The sequence below is a fragment of the Lepisosteus oculatus genome, chromosome 2 (assembly GCF_040954835.1).
Source record: "Lepisosteus oculatus isolate fLepOcu1 chromosome 2, fLepOcu1.hap2, whole genome shotgun sequence".
Classification (NCBI taxonomy): Eukaryota; Metazoa; Chordata; class Actinopteri; order Semionotiformes; family Lepisosteidae; genus Lepisosteus; species Lepisosteus oculatus.
Genome location: NC_090697.1, coordinates 75191947 through 75218139, shown reverse-complemented (window position 1 = coordinate 75218139; position 26193 = coordinate 75191947). Strand labels below are relative to the sequence as shown.

Below are 26193 nucleotides of genomic sequence, written 5' to 3'. Positions count from 1 at the left end.
TGATTGGTAAAGGCCAGGGGGAAATCTGGCCAGGACACTGGGTTAAGACCCCTACTCTTTTCTAGAAATGCCATAGGATACTTAATGACCACAGAGAGTCGGGACCTCGGTTTTTGCGTCTCATCCGAAGGATGGCGCCTTTTTTGTGTGCCTGGTTTAGAATGGTTCCAATACATCTGCACCTTTAAAGTTCGCCTTTCAATTTGACAGAAGAGGACCACATTCTGCCAATTCACACATACAGCTGATCAACAGAGACGGAGAGAAACACAGACCTACAGACCAAGATTAGAGTACAAAATGAGGCGAAAGACACAGAGTATTAAACTCTTCAGTATAACTTCAATTTTATTTTTTTTCACGCGGAGTCCACAGAATATAGAACAGAACAGAATTTGTAAGTTTCTCAGAATTTTTTTTCTGCTTCGTTACCAGTAGGTTAATATTAAATATACATCATACACAGTAACACAACACAAACCGAGAGGCATCGCGAATCACAGACACACCAGTTACAACTTACAATAGAGTATTTATATAGCGTATTTTTAGAAGAGAGACAGAGAGAGAGAGGGAGACCTAGAGAGGGAGCAGAAGAGGTAGAAAGAGGAGAGACAGATTATGATAAGTCAGAGAGTTTTGATTCCAAAAACGAACAGGACAGGAGCATCACTCACTTTCTCTCTGCTCTAAGTGATCATACAAAGAGTCAGTCTGGGCTTGCTGGCCTCTATTCTGTTGCTGATGTGGTGAGAAATGAGAAAAGACTGTGCACTGCAGGAGACACAGAGTGGCGTCCTACTGTGCCCTGTGCTGGACATAGTGGCATCATACCATGCTCTGGGCACAGAGTGGCGTCCTACCGTGCCCTGTGCTGGACATAGTGGCATCATACCATGCTCTGGGCACAGAGTGGCGTCCTACCGTGCCCTGTGCTGGACATAGTGACATCATACCATACTCTGGGCACAGAGTGGCGTCCTACCGTGCCCTGTGCTGGACATAGTGACATCATACCATGCTCTGGGCACAGAGTGACGTCCTACCGTGCCCTGTGCTGGACATAGTGACATCATACCATGCTCTGGGCACAGAGTGGCGTCCTACCGTGCCCTGTGCTGGACATAGTGACATCATACCATGCTCTGGGCACAGAGTGACGTCCTACCGTGCCCTGTGCTGGACATAGTGACATCATACCATGCTCTGGGCACAGAGTGGCGTCGTACCTTGCCCTGTGCTGGACATAGTGGCATCATACCATGCTCTGGGCACAGAGTGGCGTCCTACCGTGCCCTGTGCTGGACACAGAGGACTGTCCTAGGGGCACTCTACCAGGCACTGCACCAGGCACAGAGGATCACTGTACTATGCAGTGCACCGGGCACAGTCCTGGTGAATTCAGTGCAAACAGCTGAGATACAGTGTTTACAGATTAGTGCGGTCAGGTCCGACCAGACGGCAGCTCAGGCAGATGAGCACAGAGCGTGTGCTGGTGAATTCGACCCCGATCGTGAAAGGACAGGGTCACTGTGATGGCATGACCCATGTGTGTAGTACAATCAGGAATCCCCAGTGTGTGTGCACACTGGTAAATTCAGACCGGATTGTGAAAGGACGGGGTCACTGTGATGGCACATATGTTTAGTACAATCAGGAGTCCCCAGTGTGTGTGCTGGTGAATTCAGCTCTGATCAGAGTCCTGATTTTAGTGTTTGTAGTGTTGAGGGCAAAATAGTATTCTGAACAGGTGACAAGAAAGTATTTTAACAAACCAAGGTTCTCAGCCTGCACAGGAGACTTCGAAAACAGAAATAAAAAAATAGCACATAGAAAATAAAGCCGAGTTTCACTTTTTCCTTGTCGTCCCAGTATTGCACTATTATACTTCATTTTACCCTGTTCCTCTCAGTTGCACTGTTACCACAAGTAGCAAATCAAATGTCCCCAAGCTGGGTCATTTTAACATTTCTGTTGCCTCGATTTCACAGATTTGCTGCAGATAATGGTAGTGCAATGACTGGGGGGGAACAAGAAACACAATAAGAGACATACGAATGACAGTGTTACACCATAAAATGTGGGTAAATGATAAGCAGAGGAACTGAAATATCTTTCAAGATCAGAAACTAAGTTAAATCAGAATCAGTTGTGCATAAACAGTATTCCAGGAATAATCTGGGAACAGAGAACAGGCTCAGTAAACGGATAGATCCCAAATTATTCAGGTGATGATTTATAAAACAAACAGCTGCCGATGAAAGTATTAGCACTCCGAAGTAAGGTTATCTGCCAGTCTGAGAAATGTAATAATTATGGTTTCATCTATGCCCCTACTTCATGCTAGAGAGGGCCGGTCAGTGTGTCTGCAGTGGTGTCCAGTCCTGGTCCTGCAGGGTCGGTCAGTGTGTCTGGAGTGGTGTCCAGTCCTGGTCCTGGAGGATCAGTCAGTGTGTCTGCAGTGATGTCCAGTCCTGGTCCTGCAGGGTCGGTCAGTGTGTCTGCAGTGGTGTCCAGTCCTGGTCCTGCAGGGTCAGTCAGTGTGTCTGCAGTGATGTCCAGTCCTGGTCCTGGAGGATCAGTCAGTGTGTCTGCAGTGATGTCCAGTCCTGTTCCTGCAGAGCCGGTCAGTGTGTCTGCAGTGATGTCCAGTCCTGGTCCTGCAGGGTCAGTCAGTGTGTCTGCAGTGGTGTCCAGTCCTGGTCCTGGAGGATCAGTCAGTGTGTCTGCAGTGGTGTCCAGTCCTGGTCCTGGAGGATCAGTCAGTGTCTCTGCAGTGATGTCCAGTCCTGGTCCTGCAGGGTCAGTCAGTGTGTCTGCAGTGATGTCCAGTCCTGGTCCTGCAGGGTCAGTCAGTGTGTCTGCAGTGATGTCCAGTCCTGGTCCTGCAGGGTCAGTCAGTGTGTCTGGAGGTGTTCCAGGTCTCTTTAAAGCAGCAGTACTTGCAGAGCCCAGCTGGACAGAAAGCCTGCAGACTGACCAGCCCAGCAGGACCAGGACCTGCGATCCCTGTTCTTACACAGGCCACTAGACAGAACAGCTGTCCACAACACCAGTCCTGCCCAGGACTGCCAGCGTCACACCTCACAGCCACAGACCGGACTAAAGTCCTCCATGCTGATTCATGTGGGACATCTTATTTCTGCAGTGAAAATCTGGGATGTCCAGTATAATATGGAACCCTAGTCTCACGGATGACTGCAATTAGTCTCGCTCCAGACTGACTGCTAGTCCAGATCATCCCAGCTTAACCGGGCACCTGAGCTCCCCAATAAGACATCCCCATTTCCACACAGCTGTACTTTGACTGCTCAACTGCATTCAGAAATAACAGAATCAAAGAAAGGAAACTAGCTAACCCAAGAGATCCGGCATGTTTGTTGACCTGTGAAGTCCGTGCTTATATTTCTGGGGGAGGAGAGTCGATGGCGCTGTGCCGGGGAGTCATGGCCACAACCAATGCCGGGGTACCGCCTCACTGGAGCGTGGAGCCGAATAGGGCGCCTGCAGTTACACCAGTCTGCCGCCAGAGGGAGCTCAGAAACAAAACTCCTGTGAGCCGCAAAACACCTGCAAACCTAAACTTAGTCATAGTGATGGAGATGCAATAGTCAGGCGACTTTTCTGCAGAGAGGAAGGACAGCAAATGTATGTTGTTCTTACGTTTGTACTAATAATTCGTATTAAGTAGCTTTATTTTCCTCTGCTTATTCAATAAGAAGTACGCCTCCCTTTAGCATGGGAAAGCAGTGAAGTGTAATTTGCTCAGCTGGTGCCTCTCCTGTCCCTACACTGCCCTCTGGAGGAGTGGTCTGAGACTGCATGTGGGAGAGCACCATGGGAACACAGGGTGAGATCAGACACCATCATAACAACCGCCTGAAGGACTAATGTACCTGACTGCTGCTATCAAGACATTTTGTCAATGTGTTCTACAGTATGTGCCTTTGTGTGTCTGAGTGCCTCTGAGTGTGTGTCTGAGTGCCTCTGAGTGTGTGTCTTTGTGTGTCTGAGTGCCTCTGAGTGTGTGTCTTTGTCCTTGTGTGCTCAAGTGTATGTGAGTGTGGGTCTTTGTAGGTCCAAGTCTCCTGGGAGGCACACAGTGGCCATTCTGCACCAGCAGCCCCACCTGGGAGACGCACAGCAGCCAGTCTGCACCAGCAGCCCCATCTGGGAGACACACAGTGGCCATTCTGCACCAGCAGCCCCACAGATCAGTGAGAAGAGTAAGAAACAACTGCACCACTTGAACTGGGGGAACATGAGGGAGGCCAGATTGGTCAGAGAGCTCAGACTCAGAGTGGGAGGAAGCCAGGAGACTGAGGTCAACACCCCTCCTACACAGGGCCACAGGGATCTTCAACCACCAAGTCGTCAGGACCTCAGTTTAAAGCTTCACCCAGACGACGTTACGTCCTTCAGGACAGCGTCCCTGGTCACCATACTGGCGCACTGATTTGGAAACAATGGTGCAGAGCAAAGGGCTCCCCCTACTGGGCCACCAACACCACTTGCAGTAGCAACCTGCTTTTCCCCAGAAGTCTCTAAGTCAGTAATGTATAGGCTATGGAAGTACAACACAGGTGCCTGTGTAACACAGGTAGTTGGTAGCAGTGGCGGTACCCCAGGTGAGACTCGGGTGTGAAGGGGATGTTGGGTATTTTCGAGCTGACTGCGGTTGGTGTGTGACAGCATGAGGGAAAGAGACCCAGAACCTCTCTGTGTGCAGTTGTGTGTGTGTGTGTGTGTCAGAGGGCTCAGACACAGGAGCAGTTCGGGTTGTTTTGTGAAAGAAACCGGCTGCTGGGAGTGTTGGGGAGCCTGCCCTGCGGCCGGCCAGCCCCACGGCGAGGGGGATCTAGAAGGATCTGCTCCCAGCCCGCGCCCCCCTCACCTCCTTCACCCACCCCTGTCCTCCTCCCCGCCCCCCTCTCTCTCTCCACTCCGAGCATCTTAAAACTCTGCGCGTCTGTTTTAAGACTTAAAAAACATTGATTCAAAAATTGTTCCTTAAAAAAACAATTATAGAAACGTGGAAAAGCAGGAGGAAGGAGACAGAAAACTATAGAACTTAAGAAAGCAATACAATAAAATCAAATAAAATTCACATCAGAATAGTACCTTGCAGCTGTGTAACTACCGATGTGGGCTGAGTCTTTATTTTAATCACTAGCTAATCTCCTAGCATTACTGAAGTAGAATAATTCAATAACATATATTCATATATATATGTATTCATATTAATATTTACACATCACAAACAATTACATTCTCTCAAGTTTATTATTGTTGTGTTGTTTTTTTGTTTTAAAACTAGATCAGTTTTGGTTCTGTGTTGCTTTCAAGTTCTGTTATGCATTTATTTATGTAGTAGTTCACCCATTTCCTTTACGGTTAAATAGAAATTCATCACCTTTAGGAACGTTACAGGGATAGAACATTGAGAGATTTTAAGCGCCCCCCCACCCCATATTGTGCCTTAATGCCCCCCCCCCCCTTTCCAACCCAACCTCCTCCCCTCTTTCTGCTCACAGACAGACAAACAGACAGACAGACTGACAGGAGCGCAGAGGGGTCTTCAGTTCACACACAGCCTTCTGCTATCAAGCTACACCCTCCTTCTGCAGAGAGACAGGGGAGAGAGAAGAGGAGAGAGAGGGGAGGAGAGAGAGGGGTGGGAAGAGAGGGGTGGGAAGAGAGAGAGGAGGGTGGAAGGGGGGAGGAGAGAGAGAGGGGAGAGGAGACGAGGAAAGAGAGAGGGGAGGAGAGTAGAGAGGAGAGATGGGAGAGAGGAGGAGAGGGGGGGAGAGATAGGGGAGAAGGGAGGGGAAGGGAGAGAGGGGGGAGAAGAGAGTGGGAGGAGAGAGAGAGGAGGGAAGGAGGGGGGGAGGAGAGGAAGGAGAAGGGGGAGAGGCAGGAGGAAGAGAGGGTGGAGGGAGAGGAAAAGCTCTTAGAAAATGTGAAAAAGACAATTGGCGAATGTTTCCAAACTTTTCAGGGTACATCAAAAATAATTGGCAATTCTAAGAAAAACGTGCTCATACCAATCTTACACGCGGCTGTGCCTTTGTCTCTTTAGCTTCAGCACGCAGTATCCCCCGAGGTTCAGGGCGCAGTGTTAACGAGACTCACTCACCAGCCCACTGCTCTCCGCTCACATCTGGTTGGAGAAGGAGGTGGGCGCCACGGGCTGGCCGTACCCTCCCTGACTGTAGTCGCCTCCTTGGTTGTAGCCCCCTTGCTGGCCATACTCGGGCTGGTACCCCCCCTGTGAGCTGGCGTAGGGGTCGGCCTGGCCGTAGCCCCCCTCCGGGCCGTAGCCGCCCCCTGGCTGGCTGAAGGACTCGGGGGCGGGCTGCTTCTCCTGTGAGGGTGGGGGGTAGCGCATGAAGGGGGCGCTCCAGCCTGTCTCCTTGAACACAAACCACAGGTTCCCTGCCCACAGGATGAGGTTCAGGAAGCCGAAGACCTGAGAGGAGAGAGGGAGGGGGGGAGAGGAGAGAGAGAGGAGGGAGGGGGAGGAGAGAGGGGGGAGAGAGAGAGGTGGGAGGGAGAGGAGAGAGGGGGGAGAGAGAGAGGGGGGAGAGAAGAGAAGGGGCAGAGAGGGGAGAGAGAGGACAGAGGAAGAGGAGATGGAGAGAGGAGAGAGGGAGAGGAGACCGAGAGAGGAGAGAGGGAGGTGGGAGGGAGAGGAGAGAGGGGGGAGAGAGAGAGGGGGGAGAGAGGGAGGAGAGAAGAGAAGGGGCAGAGAGGGGAGAGAGAGGACAGAGGAAGAGGAGATGGAGAGAGGAGAGAGGGAGAGGAGAGAGAAGAGAGAGGGAGGGGGGAGGGAGAGGAGACCGAGAGAGGAGAGAGGGAGGTGGGAGGGAGAGGAGAGAGAGGGGAGAGAGGGAGGAGATAAGAGAGAGAGGGGAGAGAGAGAGGGGGGAGAGAAGAGAAGGGGCAGAGAGGGGAGAGAGAGGACAGAGGAAGAGGAGATGGAGAGAGGAGAGAGGGAGAGGAGAGAGAAGAGAGAGGGAGGGGGGTAGAGAGCACAGGGGGATGGGAGAGGGGAACAGAGGGGATTAAGGCAGGGGAGAAGGGGAGGGACAGAGGTGGGAGGGGCAGAAGACGGGGCGTCAGCCAGTCTCCGCGCTGCCAGTGTACCCCAGAGCCCCGGCCCCCGGAGGGCGCTGTCTTACCACCGAGGTGTTGAGGCCGGACGTGACAGGATCGTGCAGCTCCTTGCAGCGGTTCCCCGGCTCCTCGCACGCCTTGATCAGGGTGATGACCCGCTCGGGGTCCGTGGCCGTCTTCACGTCCGACAGCCCCTTGGCCCAGGCGGCCGAGCTCACCAGCCACATGAACGCGAACACGCACGTCACCACGAAGTCCTGCAACACAGGGACACGCGTCAGCGGGGGACACGGGCCAGAGAGAGGGCGGACACGACACACTGACCACACAGCGCAGGGCCGAGAGAGGGACATAGCCTGAGAGAGGGTGGACAGGATGGACACAACACACTGACCACACAGCGTAGGGCCGAGAGAGGGACATAGCCTGAGAGAGGGTGGACAGGATGGACAGAACACACTGACCACACAGCGCAGGGCAGAGAGAGGGACATAGCCTGAGAGACACAGAGTGGACATGTCACACTGACCACACAGGGGAGGAGAGAGAGAGAGAGGGTAGGAGAGGAGAGTGGGGAGGGGAGCACAGCACAGGGCTGAGAGAGGGACATAGCCTGAGAGACGCAGGGAGACGCAGGGAGACGCTGGGAGAAGCTGGGAGACGCTGGGAGACGCTGGGAGACGCAGATAGCTACAGAGAGAAACCGGGAGACACTGGGAGACGTAGGAAGATGCTAGGAGACATAGGAAGATGCTGGGACACGCAGGGAGATGCAGAGAAACACTAGGAGACACTGGGAGAAAGAGAAAGAGACACAGGAAGAGCAGGACTCAGACAAGCGGAGGCAGTGACTCACAATCATGGGCCCCTTGTTGTTCTCGCGGTAGCGCTCCTGGAAGAAGAAGTAGACGACGAGGGCCCCCAGCGAGTACAGGAAGGAGAAGACTCCGATGGTGACGAAGAACTGTGCTGAGGAGGAGTAATCGCCCAGCAGGAACAGCCTCTCTGTGCCACCCTTACTGCAGGTGGGGGCGTCGAAATACACCTGGTGCAGCCTGGGGGGCAGTGGGGGACAGCAGAGAGATGGGGGTGGAGGGATAGATCAGGGTGAGAGAGGGACAGGGAGAGGAGAGAGTTATCATCTCCAGAAATACGGAACAACAGTGTCACACTGTCCAGAGCAGACACACACAGAGAACGACTGTGTCACAGAGACAGACACACACAGAATGACAGTGTCACACTGTCCAGAGCAGACACACACAGAGAACGACTGTGTCACACAGAGACAGACACACACAGAATGACATTGTCACACTGTCCAGAGCACACACAGAGAAAGACTGTGTCACACAGAGAAAGACACACACAGAATGACAGTGTGACACAGAGACAGACACACACAGACTGACAGTGTCACAGAGAGAACAACAGTGTCACACAGAGACAGATACACACAGAACAGCAGTGTCACAGAGAGAATGACAGTGTGACACAGAGACAGACACACAGAGAGAACAACAGTGTCACACTCTCCAGCACAGAAACACACAGAGAACGACAGTCACCCAGCCTGACACACAGAGACACAGCCCTGCCAGCAGGGGGCGGTGTGTACCTGAAGGGATACTCGAACTCCACCTCGATGCTCAGGTCGCTCTCGTTGCGCACCTGGCACTCCACGCTCATCTTGAACTCGCCCGAGTAGCTGCCACACGTGGCGAACGCGAAGATGGCGAACACCTGGGGGCAAATAGAGGGGGTTTACTCACAGGCACGGTGCTCTGGCCCCGAGCGAGGGGCGCTGTGGGCTGGTGTGTGGCAGTGCACTTCTTCAGGGGGGCTGCAGGGGGCGCTCCAGCACCCCTCCCCCTGGGGAAGGAAGAAGGAGCAACTGTCTCTGGCTACCGCAGTGCCGCCAATCTCAACACAGCAAAACAGACTGCACTGGAGGTGAAGCTGTCTGCAGAAATCTGACCCAGCTGTCTTAGCAAGCCCGTATGGAACAGAGCAGCTCTGTACAGCGTGACTAGCTCTCTGCAAAGGAACACGGCTGCCAGGGGTGCCTACCAGACCCCCACTGCAGGCTTGACCCCCTGCATGCTCTTGCAGACCCCTGCCTGACCAAGCAGAGAAAACGTCTGTGTGTCTGTGCTTGGTCTTGGGTCCACCACGCACGCCGGCCTGTTCAGAGTCACTGACTGCCCAGCCCCTGCTGTTCACTAAGGTTGCTGCTGGAAGAGGTGTTAGTGGGGCCAGCAGGGGGCACTCACCCTGTGGTCCATGTGGGTCCTAATGCCCCAGTATAGTGATGGGGACACTATACTGTAAACAGGCGCCGTCCTTCGGATGAGACGTAAAACCGAGGTCCTGACTCTCTGTGGTCATTAAAAATCCCAGGGCGCTTCTCGAAAAGAGTAGGGGTGTAACCCCGGTGTCCTGGCCAAATTTCCAATTGGCCCTTACCAATCATGGCCTCCTAATAATCCCCTTCTATGAATTGGCTACATTACTCTGCTCTCCTCCCCACTGATAGCTGATGTGTGGTGAGCGTTCTGGCGCACTATGGCTGCCGTCGCATCATCCAGGTGGATGCTGCACATTGGTGGTGGTGGAGGGGAGTCCCCATTACCTGTAAAGCGCTTTGAGTGGAGTGTCCAGAAAAGCGCTATATAAGTGTAAGCAATTATTAATTATTATTACTAGAGCTCAGGTGCCTGCCAGCCAGCAGTAAACCCTGGAACGGCTCAGACTGCTGTGCAACGGGAGTCACAATGGGGAGCACTTTATCACAGCATTTGTTCTGAAACTATTCTTATGCATCACATATGTATTTGTATCTCCTATTCAATTCAATTCAGGATGCTTTATTGGCACGACCAATGAATACATCTGTGCTGCCAAAATAAATACAAATACAATTAACATCGAATCTCCAGCTCTCCTGTCTCCTGTCCTTGCTGTTCCTCTTTCTGTGGGCTGTCCCAAGGGGAACAGGGAACAGACGTCCAGCTCATAACTGTGCAGGCTCTGGGTCGTGATGTTTCATCCTGCTGTCTATTTACTGGAGATCATTGTACAAAAAGTCCTGAAAGATGTGCTCCTGTGGAGGAGGGGGGAGGGGAGAGAAAGCAGACTGGCAGAGGCAGCTCTGGCTTTCAAGTGGGTTTCTATAGGTTAGCAGGGAGTTTAACTGGGAGTTTATGGGGGCAGAATCCTATTAATCATATTTCCAAGGCTGTCTTCATCCCACAAGGCTAGTTTCTTTATCTAAACTACCCCTCCCAATAATCAACCCCCCAAAACCCCAAACGAAGTCTACGATGAAATGGTGACGCGAATTCTGTTGGAAGCAATCTGAACCGATCCAAACTGCCGTCTGTGGATCTGCTGTAATCCTCGTCAGGGCACAGACTCAGGGGGGCACACACAGGCTTGACAGTGTCAGGGCTACCCCACTGTTCTTGGGGTGAAACAGCTTTCCTATGTGCATTTTCTGGGGGACCACCCAGCGCACCCCAGTGTGGTGTGGGGGTGCCCTGTCACTGTAAATGATCTTTCCTTATTGAGGAAAGGTTAAGGTTCATTTCATTCTGCTCTGAAAGGTGAAGGCAAAGAGAAGATAAACACTGCGTTTTGGCCTTGGAGCCTTCTTCAGGTGTGACACCTTTACCTTTAAATCAGTCTATACCTGTTCCTTTGCAGCCTACGCATGCTGACGCAGCTCCCTGCTCAAACGGTGTCTTATTGAGGACAGGCTGTCTGTTACTGCTGGCTTTTCAACCACTGTTACAGACACATACAATAATACTCCTGGAACGGAGGTGCAGGAGACCTGACTGCTCCTGATTTTTATATTATTCAAGAAAGAAAAACTGATGCTCTTGTCCTTTTTTTAAAAATAAAAAACAAAGCCTGAGAGCACACTATCACACACACATGCTGCACTGCAGATTAAGGAAGGCTATTTTTACCATTGTGCCACAGATCGGATTGAACTGAGAATCCTGATATTAATCCATTTCACTGGAGCACCATCTGTCAGACAACCTTCATCTCCAAGAGAAGAGAGCTACACATAACAACACCTGACGCACACACACACACACAACAGCACCTGGCACACACACTACAGCACCCGGCACACACACAGCACAGCACCTGGCACACACACACAACAGTACCAGGCACACACATTAGCACCAGGCACACACGCCACAGCACCTGGTACACACACACTTTAGCACCAGGCACATACAGTACAACACAGCACCTGGCACGCACACACACACACACCACAGCACCTGGCACACACACACACACACACACACCACAGCACCTGGCACACACACACATTAGCACCAGGCACACACACACACAACAGCACCTGGTACACACAGACACACAACAGCACCTGGTACACACACACACAACAGCACCTGGTACACACACACATTAGCACCAGGCACACAACAACACCTGGCGCGCGCGTGCGCGCGCGCGCACACACACACACACACTCTCACACACACACACACACACACACTCACACACACAAACACACTCACACACTCACACAACAGCACCTGGCGCGCGCACGCACACACACACACACACACACACACACACAGCAGCAGGTACACATATACACTACATGCCAGATACAACAGACTACAGCACCTGGCACATCTGCCTGTTTCAGATATACCCACATCTACCCCACTTCCTGTCTCGATATACCACCATCTACCCCACTTCCTGTCTCGATATATACCCACACCTGCCACACTTCCTGTCTCGATATATACCCACCTGCCCCATGACAGGGTCACACAGTCCAGCGCAGACACACACAACGCACAACAGTGTTACACAGATATACCCACACCTACTTCCTTGCCTTCCTCCCTCACAGCTCATTAAGGAGCTGATCATAAATGCACAGTAGAGAGATATGGAGAGAAAAATGAGAGGCAATTTTCATGTTTGACACTGAGAAGTAGAGGCGATAATGAAATGCGTGTGGAAGGAAAAAAATCATCTCTTTGGAGAGCAGAAGGTGCGGTATTCTGAGAAATAAAGGAGTGGAACATAATGTCTGCCTGTTCCACCTGTTAGCTCTGTACCTAACTATGTGAGATCAGTTTCAGAATCTCCTCCTGCAGAAGGAAGTTAAAATGCCCAGACGTGGAGGACAGGAACACAGTACCCAGAATGCCATCGCAGAGCCGACACGAGAAACGGACGTGACCTGGAAATTCAGGCCAACCGGCACGGCTGCCCCTATCCTGTCCCACCGTGCAATGCGCCATGGACAGAGAGCACCTGGGGCAGCGAGACACTCAACTGCCCAGTGTCAGAGTCAGCAGGTGGGACTTCAGGCAAGACGAGGAAGGAAGGGATATTTAATACAAACAGCACATGGTGCTTACAGGCGCTCAGAGCTGTCCTGTAATCTATATGAGTGTTAAACACAGAGTCTCTGCCTGCAGACAGCAGATGTGAGGACAGCCCCCCCCTTAAACCTGTTTCAGGAGAGAATCTGTTGAAATGGCTGAGGAATATAAGTGTTTAGGGTCTGTTCTGGACTGCAAGTTAAATTTTAATGCAAATCTCGACTCAAAAAAGGCTCGATTTTCAAAAAAGCATAAATTTTTCTTAAGAACGTTTAAGCATTTTAAGGTTGATAAATTGCAGTTGATCATGTTTTATTAGTCTTTTAGCAAATCTTCTTCATCTTTTGCCCTGATCTGCCGGTTTTGGATCTGAATCTGAGGACTAAGAACAAACTGGGGGAGTCTTGTCTGACAGATCACTGGCGCTGATCTTTCAGCCCGATCCCAGGTGTATCACTCGGAAGTCTTGCCTAAAGCACATTCCATCCTAGAGGACCTTCACCCAAAATTCCAATGACTCCCCTCAGAGCGCAGATACAGTACAGCTTTCCCAGTTTAAAAACAAACAGGTTCAAATATCTCATTTCTACCTGCAGCCGTAACCTTGACCAACAGTTGACTCTTTTATAATAATAATAATAAGAACTCCTCACACTTATATAGCGCTTTTCTGGACACTCCACTCAAAGCGCTGTACAGGTAATGGGGATCCCCTCCACCACCACCAGTGTGCAGCCCCACCTGGATCCTCTCCCCACACAGCAGCTCTCAGTGGGGAGGAGAGCAGAGTGATGAAGCCAGTTCAGAGAGGGGAGTTATTAGGAGGTCATGATGGGTAAGAACCAATGGGAATTTGGCCAGGACACTGGGGTTACACCCCTACTCTTTTCGAGAAACGCCCTGGGATTTACGCACAGATACGCGTCTTGTTTGTTCGTGTCCTGCCGCTGTACAACAAGTTGCCCCTTCGGGGAGAGGCACGACCCTCTCTCTCGAGACGGTTCGGTACCACGAGCCAGGCCACTGCGGGCTGCAGTCCCCACGGGACACGGGAGTTGTCCCCGGGCGTCCCCGGACACCGGGCTCATTGCGTCCAGCGCCGCCCGCCTCTTCCTGTGTGTGTTCGGAACCGCCAGGCTGCTGTTAACTGGGCGCCAGGGCTGTACCGCCTGGTCTGGCCTGCGTGGCAGGCTCAGGGTGACCCTGCCAGCTCCGGTCCACCTGCCTGGCCACTCCCTGACCGTCCGGTCAGAGCCGGCTCGCCGCAGCCATGGGTCTACAGAGCTCAGCCTGCAGTGCAAGCGCACCAGTGGGGAGAGATTCTTCACCAGGCAGAGAGACAGGGGAGTGGCACCATGCCCTTTAGAGACGGGGAAAAACAACGGAAGCAAGACTGGAATAAATACTGCGGCGGGCCGCCAGCAAGAATACTTTCTGACAATGAGTGATTCAGTGATTCACCGAGCGGCTGACTCACTGCCTCCTCCACCCCCACCTTCATTCACAGCACACTGGAGAGCGGACAGGGAGGCTGCGCAGGCCGGTTGCCACGGCAACGGGACCTGAGCGGGGAAAGCAGGTGGGGCCGCGGCGGTGGAGGAGGCTGACATCACGGTTTCCACGGAGACCGGAGATGTTCCGTACCTGAGCCGCGATGACAGTCTGGCCCCGAGACTGTGCTGGCCAGCCTTTCATCTGCTGCAGCAGCAGGAGAGCGCACCCGCTCACACACACACACACACAACACACACACTTACAGCTCAAACTGCTGAGCTGCCGTTCGTTAGAGAGACCTCGTTTCCAATCTGGGTGCCTTGATTGACAAAAACATCCTCTGGCTGTGTGTATACAGTACCTGCTCTCCTCTTGCTGGTAACAAAGACAAGACTAGGGGCTGCGCACACTAGCACAGACTACTGTGACAGGACTGTTCTACTGTACTGGGACTGTAGCCCCTACTGTAACAGGACTGTTCTACTGTACTGGGACTGTAGCTCCTATTGTAACAGGACTGTTCTACTGTACTGGGACTGTAGCCCCTATTGTAACAGGACTGTTCTACTGTACTGGGACTGTAGCTCCTATTGTAACAGGACTGTTCTACTGTACTGGGACTGTAGCCCCTATTGTAACAGGACTGTTCTACTGTACTGGGACTGTAGCTCCTATTGTAACAGACTGTTCTACTGTACTGGGACTGTAGCTCCTATTGTAACAGACTGTTCTACTGTACTGGGACTGTAGCTCCTGTTGTAACAGGACTGTTCTACTGTACTGGGACTGTAGCCCCTATTGTAACAGGACTGTTCTACTGTACTGGGACTGTAGCTCCTACTGTAACAGGACTGTTCTACTGTACTGGGACTGTAGCCCCTATTGTAACAGGACTGTTCTACTGTACTGGGACTGTAGCTCCTACTGTAACAGGACTGTTCTACTGTACTGGGACTGTAGCTCCTATTGTAACAGGACTGTTCTACTGTACTGGGACTGTAGCTCCTACTGTAACAGGACTGTTCTACTGTACTGGGACTGTAGCTCCTACTGTAACAGGACTGTTCTACTGTACTGGGACTGTAGCTCCTATTGTAACAGGACTGTTCTACTGTACTGGGACTGTAGCTCCTATTGTAACAGAACTGTTCTACTGTACTGGGACTGTAGCTCCTATTGTAACAGGACTGTTCTACTGTACTATTCTACAGCCCTCTTGCTATAAGAGGATTAATACTGTTGTGTTTCCACAGAGGGGCTCCATAATGAAATTGCAGCTCTGAAGAATTAAAAAAACATCGAGCACTAATGGAAACTCTACAGAGGACAGACAGCAATATCAGTCTGCTTGTTAGCATTGATTAATTTCCCTCTCCAAAATCATCCTGAAAAACCTCACCTGCTGCCGTCACCCCCCCGCCCTTCCACCTTTCTTCCCTGAAATAAGCTCCTTAATCCCCTTTTCCACACTGACCCCACGGACACACACACAGGCCGACACTCAGGCCAGCGCACACATGCTTCTGCGGACGTTCCACTGTGCTTCTCACTGGGGGGGTTCCCCAAGGACAGAGAAAAGTCAAAACGTCTGAGAGGACAGGGGGGAGGAGGGGGGTCATCTGGTGTACGGCCACTAGGGGGCAGAAGCAACACCGGACAGTGAGTCACCCGAGAAGCAGAAGTCGGGCCAAGAACACACAGGCACACACGAGCCTGACTGAAACTCAATATATCACACACACGCTTACTAATGTCACACAAGGTGGGCCTGGAAGCACTCACTCAAACACACTTTGAGGCACAAATCTCTATCTCTTGCCCACACGGTCCAGCATCCTACTGGCCTAACCACCTACGAATGCCCCTGCCTCTCCCCAGCCATCTGTCCCCGAGCAGGTACAGAGCAGGCGACGGGAGATTTACAGCCTCCCCACAGCATGTCAGAACGAGCTATTAAAAATGCAGCCATTAGCAAGATGGATTAAGGCAGGAACAAACATTTAAAGCACCAAAGCCAATAACTCAGCTCAGCTGGCAGACTCGCAGTCGGTCTGCTGTTTGTGTCTATTACACACCCAGCGTGATGACGGGGTTCATCATCCCTGCCAGGGGCAGGAGTGCCGAGGAAGGGCAGCTCCCCTGCCTCCGATCCGCAGTGCTCAATAATTCCAGCCCAGCCGGCTCCGTCCAGCGCCGCAGTGCCCTTCCCACCGCCCAGGGAGAGACGGACCCCGGCCCTCTGCCATCCAGCCCTGGCTCTGAGCCCGACGCGCTTCTGTCTGCTGGCTGGCCCCGCTGGGACCTCTCCGCGCTAACACTTCTGCCTAAAAATGTCGAGAGGCCTCCCGTCTGTCCAGAGAGCTGTGCTGGGAAACCCAGCTGGTGCTCTGAAGCCCGTCAGCTCCCGGCCTGCGTCAGGGAAGCGGTTCTCCGGCTCTGGCTGTCAACAGCATCCGGGGCCACAGTGTGTGGAGAGGCTGGCAAACCTCTTTGCTTTGTTAACAGCGGAATACGCCCCTGTGTAAACACCGCACACCGCAGGCCAAGAGACCACTCATCACTCAGACTCATTAAACCACTGATGCCAGGTGATATTAACAAGGACTGCTCAGGGTGGGGTTCTGAAGAGCTGCAAGAGGGTACTGTGCAGGTTTTCATTTAGCACACTAGGAGATTGTACAGGTGAGCTGTAGCTACCAGCAGGCAGCGGCCTGGAAGACAGGACAGGAACACTCCTGCTCAGGAAGACAGGCCAATAGCACACCTGTACACAGAGACAGGCCAAGAGCACACCTGCACACAGAGATAGGCCAAGAGCACACCTGCACACAGAGACTGGCCAGGAATACACCTGCACGCAGAGACAGGCCAGAAACACTCCTGCACACAAAGACAGGCCAAGAGCACACCTGCACACAGAGATAGGCCAAGAGCACACCTGCACACAGAGACAGGCCAAGAGCACACCTGCACACAGAGAAAGGCCAAGAGCACACCTGCACACAGAGAAAGGCCAAGAGCACACCTGCACACAGACACAGGCCAGGAACACTCCTGCACACAGACACAGGCCAGGAACACTCCTGCACACAAAGACAGGCCAAGAGCACACCTGCACACAGAGATAGGCCAAGAGCACACCTGCACACAGAGATAGGCCAAGAGCACACCTGCACACAGAGACAGGCCAATAGCACACCTGTACACAGAGACAGGCCAGGAACACTCCTGCACACAGACACAGGCCAGGAACACTCCTGCACACAGACACAGGCCAGGAACACTCCTGCACACAGACAGAGGCCAGGAACACACCTGCACACAGAGACAGGCCAGGAACACTCCTGCTCAGGAAGACAGGCCAAGAGCACACCTGCACACAGAGACAGGCCAGGAACACTCCTGCACACAGGAGTCATGGGTTCTTTAATAACTAAGCAGTCAGGACAGTATAGTTAATACTCCTACCGTTACATACAGACATGGGTTCTTTAATAACCAAGCAGACACAACCTCAGTTTAACATCTCACCGTACAGCGGTGCTCCATGTTACCAATCAGGGATACTGGTCTGGTAAGAGGGAAGAGCACCACCTACTGGTACAATTAAAACTAATTACAGCAGCCACCTGGTGTTTCATCAGAAGCCTCCTATCCCAGGACTGACCCGACCCAGCCTGCCTGCGCTCCTGAGACCTGATGAGATCAAACTACAAAGTGGTAACACCATTGTCAGGTAGCGCGACCCCAACCAAGAAAACAGAAATTGTGAAACAGGAAGCTTGAATTAGCGATCTACGAGACTTACATGACTTGTGTGGATAACATATCCTTTTCATCCAACAAGGAGGAGACTCGATTAAAATTGCAAACAGAATGTTAAGCTATAAGCACAGAAACTAAATCAAGTGATATATTATAATTGTACTATGCACTGGTGAAGCCTCATTTATAAATGCTTGTACAGTTTTGGTCCACACCATACAAAAAAATATACTGCTAGAGGAAGATACATCCTCGGGTTTAAAGAGATTTCATATACCGACAAAGCCTGATTATCTAAATCTCTTTAGTCTTGCGCATAGAAAACTACGAGGGAACCCGATTTAACTCTAGTATTTTATATCTTCAAAGACACAGACAAAGTGAACCCACTGGACTTCATCAGGACCAACACAAACTGGAGGACGCAGGAGGAAGCTACATGGAGGTGCATTTAAAAGTGTGTTCACCAGGGAAAACAACAACACACAAGAACTGAAGGCTCTGTGGACGTTAGGAGTCCTTGGCCAGATAAGCATGGCTGAACCCGCTTGGTTAACGGACAGCCCTCTGACCACAAGACGAGGCGACTCGAACCCCAGTCGGACAGCAGGAGCCAAGGGTCAGCCGCAGGGTGGAGACTGGGCGCAGCAGGGAGGCTGGAGACGAACGTGTTTGAGTCGGTGTATACATATATACTGTAGAGCTGGGTTTTGTAAATGATGGGGTGTGATCAACTTGTTGTTAACTCTCCCAAACGTCAATAAATAACTTCCATAACTTCTTTACACAAAAGGTTGTGGGTGTGTGGAGTAATAAGATGAATGGCCTCCTCTTACATGTATCCATCCCTACTTTTCCCTGATCTTACCAGAAGCTGTAGCTCTAGAACTGACAGTCGTAATAACCAGACATTAGCAGCAGACCAGTACAGTGCAACGATGGTCAGAACAATAACACTGCCTGACTGACAGTAAAGACATAACTGCTGAAAAGCCCTGGTTAGTATTCAGAGTTTAGTTACTTCTCATAGTTACCTCACAGATTTGCTCAAAACTTCAGTGTACAATATTTACAATGTACAATTATTAAAGTATTAAAGTATACAATTATTTGCAATCCCCACCTGTAGCCACCTCTAATGCCACTGCTGACTTTCACCTCTTGTTCATAGCGCTGAGTTCACAGGCATGCTGCATATCTGTGCTGTCTCTGTCTCGGCCCTGACTCAGCCCTGGATGATACCATCTCACTGCAGTGATATAGGAGGGGTTGTGAGTCACTGATGGCAGTGCTGTCTGAGTGAGAAGATGACGTCACAGTGCTGTCTGAGTGAGAAGTTGACGTCACAGTGCTGTCTGAGTGAGAAGATGATGTCACAGTGCTGCCTAGCACTGTGTAAGAAGATGTGATCTCACAGTGCTCTCTGTGTAAGAAGATGAAATTACAGTGTGGTCTGAGTAAGAAGGTGATGTCACAGTGTGGTCTGAGTAGGAAGGTGATGTCACAGTGTGGTCTGTGTAAGAAGGTGATGTGACAGCACTGTCTAGCACTGTGTAAGTAGAAGTGATGTCACAGTGCTCTCTAAGTAAGATGATATCACAGCGTGGTTTGTGTAAGAAGATTATATCACAGTGCTGTCTGAGTCTGAAGATAATGCCACAATATGAAGGTGATATCATAGCGTGGTCTGAGTGAGGAGAGGTGATGTCACAGTGCTGTCTGAGTAAGAAGGTGATGTCACATTGCTGTCTGAGTAAGAAGGTGATGTCATAGTGCTCCCTCTGAGGAGATGATGAAGCCAAAAGTGAGACTGTTGGGCTGGTCAACCTGTCCTTCAGAGCCCGACTCTGGGGGCTCAGGAGAGCATCACACCATGCTGCCCTCGCAGGAGGATGAACCCCTGGAGAACCCTCTGGTCTCTGCCCTCACTGGAGGGTAAAACCCCAGAGATGCCCCATACGCTTCTTGTTCTCTTCCTCCGGGCGCCCACACTCTCGTTTCCAAGCAGAGAAGCTGCCCTGTGCACAATGCTGCCCTGTGCAGAGCCTCTCTCTCTGCCACATCGCGCCCTGCGTGGCAGCCTCCTCATCGCAGAGCTGGGTGCCAGCTGAACAGCGGCTTTCGCTGCATAATTCATCAGGTTCGAGCAGAGGAAGCAGAACAAGGAGCTGCAGGAATGCGCATGGGCTGCCCATACTCGCCCAGTCCCTGTCAGCCTGCCCACCTGAGCAAACACCCAAGTACATCCAGCTACAGCTGAACAATCCCTCCTGGGACACACTCAAGCCTATCCTGACTGTATATACTGCAGCACCCTGACTCTGTCACAGACCCTATGGAGACTTATGATACTGTATAAAGCCTCATAGAGAATCCTGCCTCTGACACAGGCCCTATAGAGACTTGTGATACTGTATAAAGCCTCATAGAGAATCCTGACTCTGACACAGACCCTATAGAGACTTGTGATACTGTATAAAAGCCCCATAGAGAACCCTGACTCTGCACACTTATGACTATGAACCCTGACTACATAGATATAGACTATATAGATACTTGTGATACTATACACAAGCCTCTTAGAGAAGCCGGACTCTGACACAGGCCCTATAGTGACTCATGCTACCATATAAAAGCCCTACAGAGACCTGTGACTCTGAGAATACTGAGAATCCTGACTCTGTTTACAAGACCTGTAGAGAATCCTGACTCTGTATACAAACACTATAGAGAATCCTGACTCTGTATACAAGCCCTATAGAGAATCCTGACTCTGTATACAAGCCCTATAGAGAATCCTGGCTCTGTATACAAGCCCAGTAGAGAATCCTGACTCTGTATACAAACACTATAGAGAATCCTGACTCTGTATACAAACACTATAGAGAATCCTGACTCTGTATACAAGCCCTCTAGATAATCCTGACTCTGTATACAAACACTATAGAGAATCCTGACTCTGTATACAAGCCCTATAGAGAATCCTGACTCTGTATACAAGCCCTATAGAGAATCCTGACTCTGTATACAAGCCCTGTAGAGAATCCTGACTCTGTATACAAGCCCTGTAGAGAATCCTGGCTCTGTATACAAGCCCTATAGAGAATCCTGACTCTGTATACAAACACTATAGAGAATCCTGGCTCTGTATACAAGCCCAGTAGAGAATCCTGACTCTGTATACAAACACTATAGAGAATCCTGGCTCTGTATACAAGCCCTGTAGAGAATCCTGACTCTGCATGCAAGCCTTATGCAGACCTGCAGTCATGTATACAATCCCTAGGGAGTATACATCCCTATTAAAGAGACAGCATGGTAAAAGCCCTGGACCAGGCTGATGGAGTACTGCAGCAGGAAAGGGCTCAGTTGCCAGGAAGGGAGTGGAGGAAGAAATGAAGTGGTGCACCCCAGGCCCTTCCTTCTCCAGCACTGGTCAACCCACAACGATGACAGACGCACCAGCCCTCTGCTACAAAATCTCTGGGGCCTGTTTTTCATTTAGGAAACCTTCCGAAGGAGAAGAGGCCATGTGGTCCATGATCTAAAGTAATTCTGCTCCATAACTGCAGGAAGCGTTAATGACCGAACGAACGAGCTACGCGTTATTGTAGTGGAACCCCAGCATGCTTCACGTCCGGATGTTGTGCTGGGAGGCTATTCTGAGCTGGAAACAGGTGCAATGGTGAAAACATGTAGACTGAAAAAAATAAAGGGGCTTAATTGAACACAGAGGTGTCCAGACTGAAGGCAGCTCCAGGTTTTCCTTCGAGCCGGGATTAAAATAACTACCCTTAATCAGCTGCTCAATTAGTAGAGTTCACATGCCTTCTGCGTCTCTGTTCATTGAGTCTGCGAAGCTGCAGAAAGCTGATTTAGCGCAATGAGTAGACCTTGGCACCACAGAGGGAGAATGTACAACACAGCGCTTGATAAATCTATCTGGTGTGTAACGCTGATATCGCCCCGCCCCCTGGCCCCACTTCCGCTCGGCCATGACGTCACTGGCGGGCCGCGGACACTGACAATACGTGGAGCGGAGCCAGAACGGAATGGCTCTCTCTCCGTTACCGCAGGGGGCTGAGCCGAGGAATCGGGACCTCTCAGCGTCAGGAGTGGGGGGAGGGCCTGCGGGCGAGCCGCTCACGAGAGGGATGCTGTTCTCAGGCCAGGCGGCGGTAAAATATCGGAGGTTTGTTGGCTAAACGTGAACAAGAGGATCGCTTTCGCGGAGCGCAGAGGTGCGTTTCCTCTGCCGCAAGACCCAGAAATAAAGAGCGTCATATTTTCTTTCTTCTGCGAAAACCCTCCTTTCCTTAGTCCTGGGGAGCCCCCCAGTGTAGAAACAGGAGCAGGGAGGCGGCGAGGAGCGGAACCTCGGTTCTGGGAACATCCTAAATCCTGCTCTGAGCTGCTTGCAGCAGGTTCAAAATAGCCACTATAATAAACAAGATCGGTATTTTTGTATCTCACTTTTCGTTCATTCTGTAATCATATTTTGAATAATGGTTGATTTCAAATTCTTTTTTTTTTTTTCCCCAACGAAAATAAAGATAATTAAAAGCACATCCGCGCAGCAGCAGCGCGGGCTCTCGCCCGTGTCCACAGCGGCGGGCGCGCGGTGCTCCCGCACAGCTGGAGCGAGCGCCTCCAGCTGCCACGGCTCGCGCGCGCGAACGCGGGCCGCGTCGCCGTCACGCGCTGTGACCTCCAGATGTGAACGAAAGGACACAACCCCCCCGCGTGCTCACCCGGTTTCAGCAGCAATAAAACTGCTGATAATATTAAGGGGGCACATGTGCGGTACATACTAACATCTTCGTATCCCCTGTCCACGAATATTCATCCGTTCTTCTCAGGAGTTCAGGATATGAGAGTAAGTCAAGAGCTACTCACCCATTCCAGTATCTTGATAAACCCCAGGGGCTCTTTGGCAATCTTGAACTGCCCACTGGCAACGAGCTGCAAGGAAACAAACCAGTAAGTACAGCGCGGTGATCAGTGCCGCGCGCGAAAAACGTCCAGGGCCGCGCTGGAGGTGAATAACAATACTAATGAGAGGAAGAAGGGGAATATGCGGGGGATCTTGTCCTGGAACGGTGCCGGGCCCCTGCTCCCGCAGAGCCGACAGGCTCGGGACCGGCGGGCCGCGGAGGAAAAGCGGTGCTGTCTCCGTCACCGTCTCCATCACCGTCTTCATCACCGTCTTCATCCCTGTCTTCATCACCGTCTCCATCCCCGTCTCCTGCGCGAGCCTCCCCGCAGCGGGCCTCGGCTGCGCGTGGGGGCGGCACCTCCGCGAGCGCCGGCGGCTTCCTCTTCGCCGAGAGGACCGACATGCCCCCCCCCAGCTCCTTCACCCCACTGCACCTGGAGCTCCGGCAGGCGTGGGGCTGTGAGGTGATGGTGGTGGTGATGGTGGTGGTGGGGGGGGAGGGTCAGTCTTTAATTGCCCCGCCGGGCCCGGCTGTTTCACCGCCCCGCAGCCGCGCGCGGCTCCAGGCTCGAGGAGGCGCTCGGGGCTGGCGGGACGTCGACGCAGCCGGCTCGCGCTGGGGGAATGCGCGACGGGACGGGCGCCGCGGGTGGCGACGACGGGGCGGGTCGTGTTTGTCCCCACACCTGCCACCTGCCCCATCGCGGGGAGCGTGTTCCTCCTCTGGGGAGGTGGGGTGGGGTAATGGAGGAGGGATGGGGGGGTATTCTCTCCTCACCCCCCCCCCCCCGGCGGAGGTCTCCCTCCCCTTCACAGCCGCGGTGAAAACAGATGAAAAAAAAAAAGAAAACAGACCGGCCAGGAGAAAACGGACGCGCAGCGCAGAGCAAACCGTGAGATGACTGGGCGTCCCAGCGAGCAGGAATGAATAAACCGAGTGGCGTCTGTCTGTGCCCCGGGACCCGTCTATCCGCCCCCCGGGGTACAGCCCCGGGGTACCGGCGCGCACCCGGGCTACATCACCGGGCAAGACACCAGGAGCAGCAGCCGCGCACAATCACACGCACCCCGGGCTCCCCGCGACTGGGGGAGCCGCAGCCCTCGCTGGACCGGGATTTGCCTATTGCGCTAAACGCTGTCGCGGCTGTTTTCATCTTGTCTTCTCTCCGCCCTGGACGCTGCGGGACCGGCTGCTCCGTCAGAGGAGCCGCATCTCAGCTGCGCCGCACAAACAAGGCAGCGCAGCCCGCAGCGCCCGTCCCCCGACCGCCCAGGCGCTCCCGAAATCGAGCCTCTCCTTTTTCTCCCCGGACCGCCGCTCCGAAAAAAATAAAGGATCACCGCAGCGGCGAGGAGAAGGAAGAAGAATTAAAACAGAGAAAAAAAAACAACATTTTAAAATGCATCATCATCTATCGGTTCTGGAGAGCCGTTACCTGGTTCACAATATCCATCTTTGCGGCTTTCTCGGAGATAAGGAGATCAGCAGAGTGGAGGGAGGGAGTGAGAGGCAGCAGGGGGAGGGAGGGACAGAGCGTAGAACAGCTCCTATTGGCGTCACAAGCTCCTAGTGTGGGCACGGCACAGCCCGGTGAAGCCTTAATCCCCAACTGTGCGCCATTTTAGGTACTGGCAACGGTGGGGGGGGTGGAGGGCTCTTACAAAATGCCATCGCCAGACAAATTGTTCGATCCCGTGCACTGCGTGCCAAGGTTCGGCAATCAGTCGGTAATGCTGCTGTTTTTGTTTTTTGGGAGAGACATTTTGTCTTTGTGACAAAGGCAGGTCTGGAAACAAGCTCCAGCGTGTCCCAGGGATATTATTTTGAGTAAAGATCAGATTAGAGGGAATTAGTCAGTTAAGAGTTGTTTGCAATGATAATGGAGGAGAATCAGGGGAGGGGGGGCGTCAGGACCTCAGTCCATCTGCTCTGGGTCTGCAGCACACATTGGTGACACAGCCCCTGCAACCCCACCCCCCCGCTACCACATGGCTCGTTTGAGTCTAATTAACGCTGTAATAAGTACTCGCAGATCGCCGGAATCTGTTCCTCGTCTTCTCCTTTACCGATCTCGCCCAGAGCCGAAAACTGCCAGGCATCATCTTCACGGTAATGGCAGTCTCCATCGTGACACCCCCTTTCGCGGGAGGTTAGGCCGGGCCCTCCCTCCTGCCCGCCAGCGGTCAGCATTGCTGCCTCACCGCGCTGGGGCCCCGGGTCCAGTTCCGGCCCTGGGGTGCTGTCTGTGGGGAGTCTGCATGTTCTCCCCCGTGTTCACATGGGTTTCCCTTGGGGGCTCTGGTTCCCTCCCACAGTCCACAGACATGCTGGTGGGTTCGTTGGCTTCTGGGTAATTGGCCCTGGTGGGCGCACGCGCATGTGTGTGTGTGTCCGGTGCCTGCTGGGATAGGTCCTGGCTCCGTCGCGACCCCGATCCCGAACGGAGCAGTCAGAAAACAGATGGATGGATCTCCCTCCCTCCCAGCTTCGCCCAGCAGAAGAATGTCTGTGCTCGGGTGCAGGAAAAACGGGGCTCTCTCACCCCGAGACTTTCTCGCTCGAGCTATTTCATGTGATTCGGGCGATGAGAGCAGCCCCCCCTGCCTCCGCTGGGGTTCGACCGGCATGGCCTCGCTGCCGGGGCAGCGGGTCACCCCACCCCGCGCACAGACCGGCTCCTCCGCCCCAGCAGGGCTCTGCTGTCACGATCACTAACCCCTCCTCTTAAGGGCGCTCCAGCCCTTCCTTGTCCCGCCCCATTGTCTGCACCTGGTCTCTAATCCCGTTCCTCCTTAAAAGCCAGACGCGGACCTTACTCCTGGTTCCTCATTGATTTCCGTATTTCCGTGAGAGCTCGGGGTCGTGCTGCGTCTGGCACCGTTATGCTTTTATCTTCCAAGTTCCTAGTTCCTGTTTCCCTCGCCGGTTCCGACCCGGTTCCTGTTCCCCCCCAACCGGATGGATCGCCTGGTTATGGCCTTCAGCCCTTGTTTCTGATTTCCCGTTTGGATTTCCTACATGGATTGTTCCCCTGGATTCACTTCCCCTGGACACCTGCACTGCATGGACACGCCCCCCGTCTCCAGACCCTTTACCTGCATGACCGTTTTTCCCCTCGTGTCTTCACTATTCTGGATCGTGTCGTCCGCATAGGGCCCGGAAAGAACTGCTCGTGACATCTACGGCGTCTAGACCGCAGGGCGGGGCGGTTCCCCTCCAGCGACCTCACTCCGCGCGCCGAGCCCCGTTTCACACAGAGGAGCGCTGCAGACCTGCGATACGCAGGGCGCAAGAGCCGTCTGCGGTAAGACGGGTCGGGTCACGGAGCTCTGCGGGTGCAAATAGAAAACCATGCGTGGAGCACCCTCGCGTAAACGGGGCTCAGGGTGTTGAGCGAGCTACCGCAGTGACCTCACCCTCCTCTGATACCTAGACGGTGGAGGGATGGGCTGCACCAGGCCTTCTGGCCTGGGCGAGCCAGGCGC

General features: G+C 52.7%; 1 protein-coding gene across 2 annotated transcripts; it reads right to left on the bottom strand.

Moving 5' to 3' along the window:
- Positions 1-322: 322 nt before the first annotated feature.
- sypa (synaptophysin a) lies at positions 323-24252 on the bottom strand. Of its 2 annotated transcripts, XM_069183711.1 has the most exons (7): positions 24144-24252; positions 22668-22733; positions 8735-8859; positions 7973-8171; positions 7182-7373; positions 6137-6469; positions 323-5621 (listed from the first exon to the last, which is right to left on the bottom strand). In XM_069183711.1, the coding sequence occupies exons 1-6, from the start codon at positions 24159-24161 to the stop codon at positions 6155-6157; spliced, it is 915 nt and encodes a 304-aa protein (XP_069039812.1). In that variant the 5' UTR covers positions 24162-24252; the 3' UTR covers positions 323-5621; positions 6137-6154. The 2 variants fall into 2 exon arrangements, with proteins under 2 accessions (XP_069039812.1, XP_015196937.1); XM_015341451.2 differs by lacking the exons at positions 22668-22733; positions 24144-24252 and adding an exon at positions 18895-18993.
- Positions 24253-26193: the final 1941 nt, after the last annotated feature.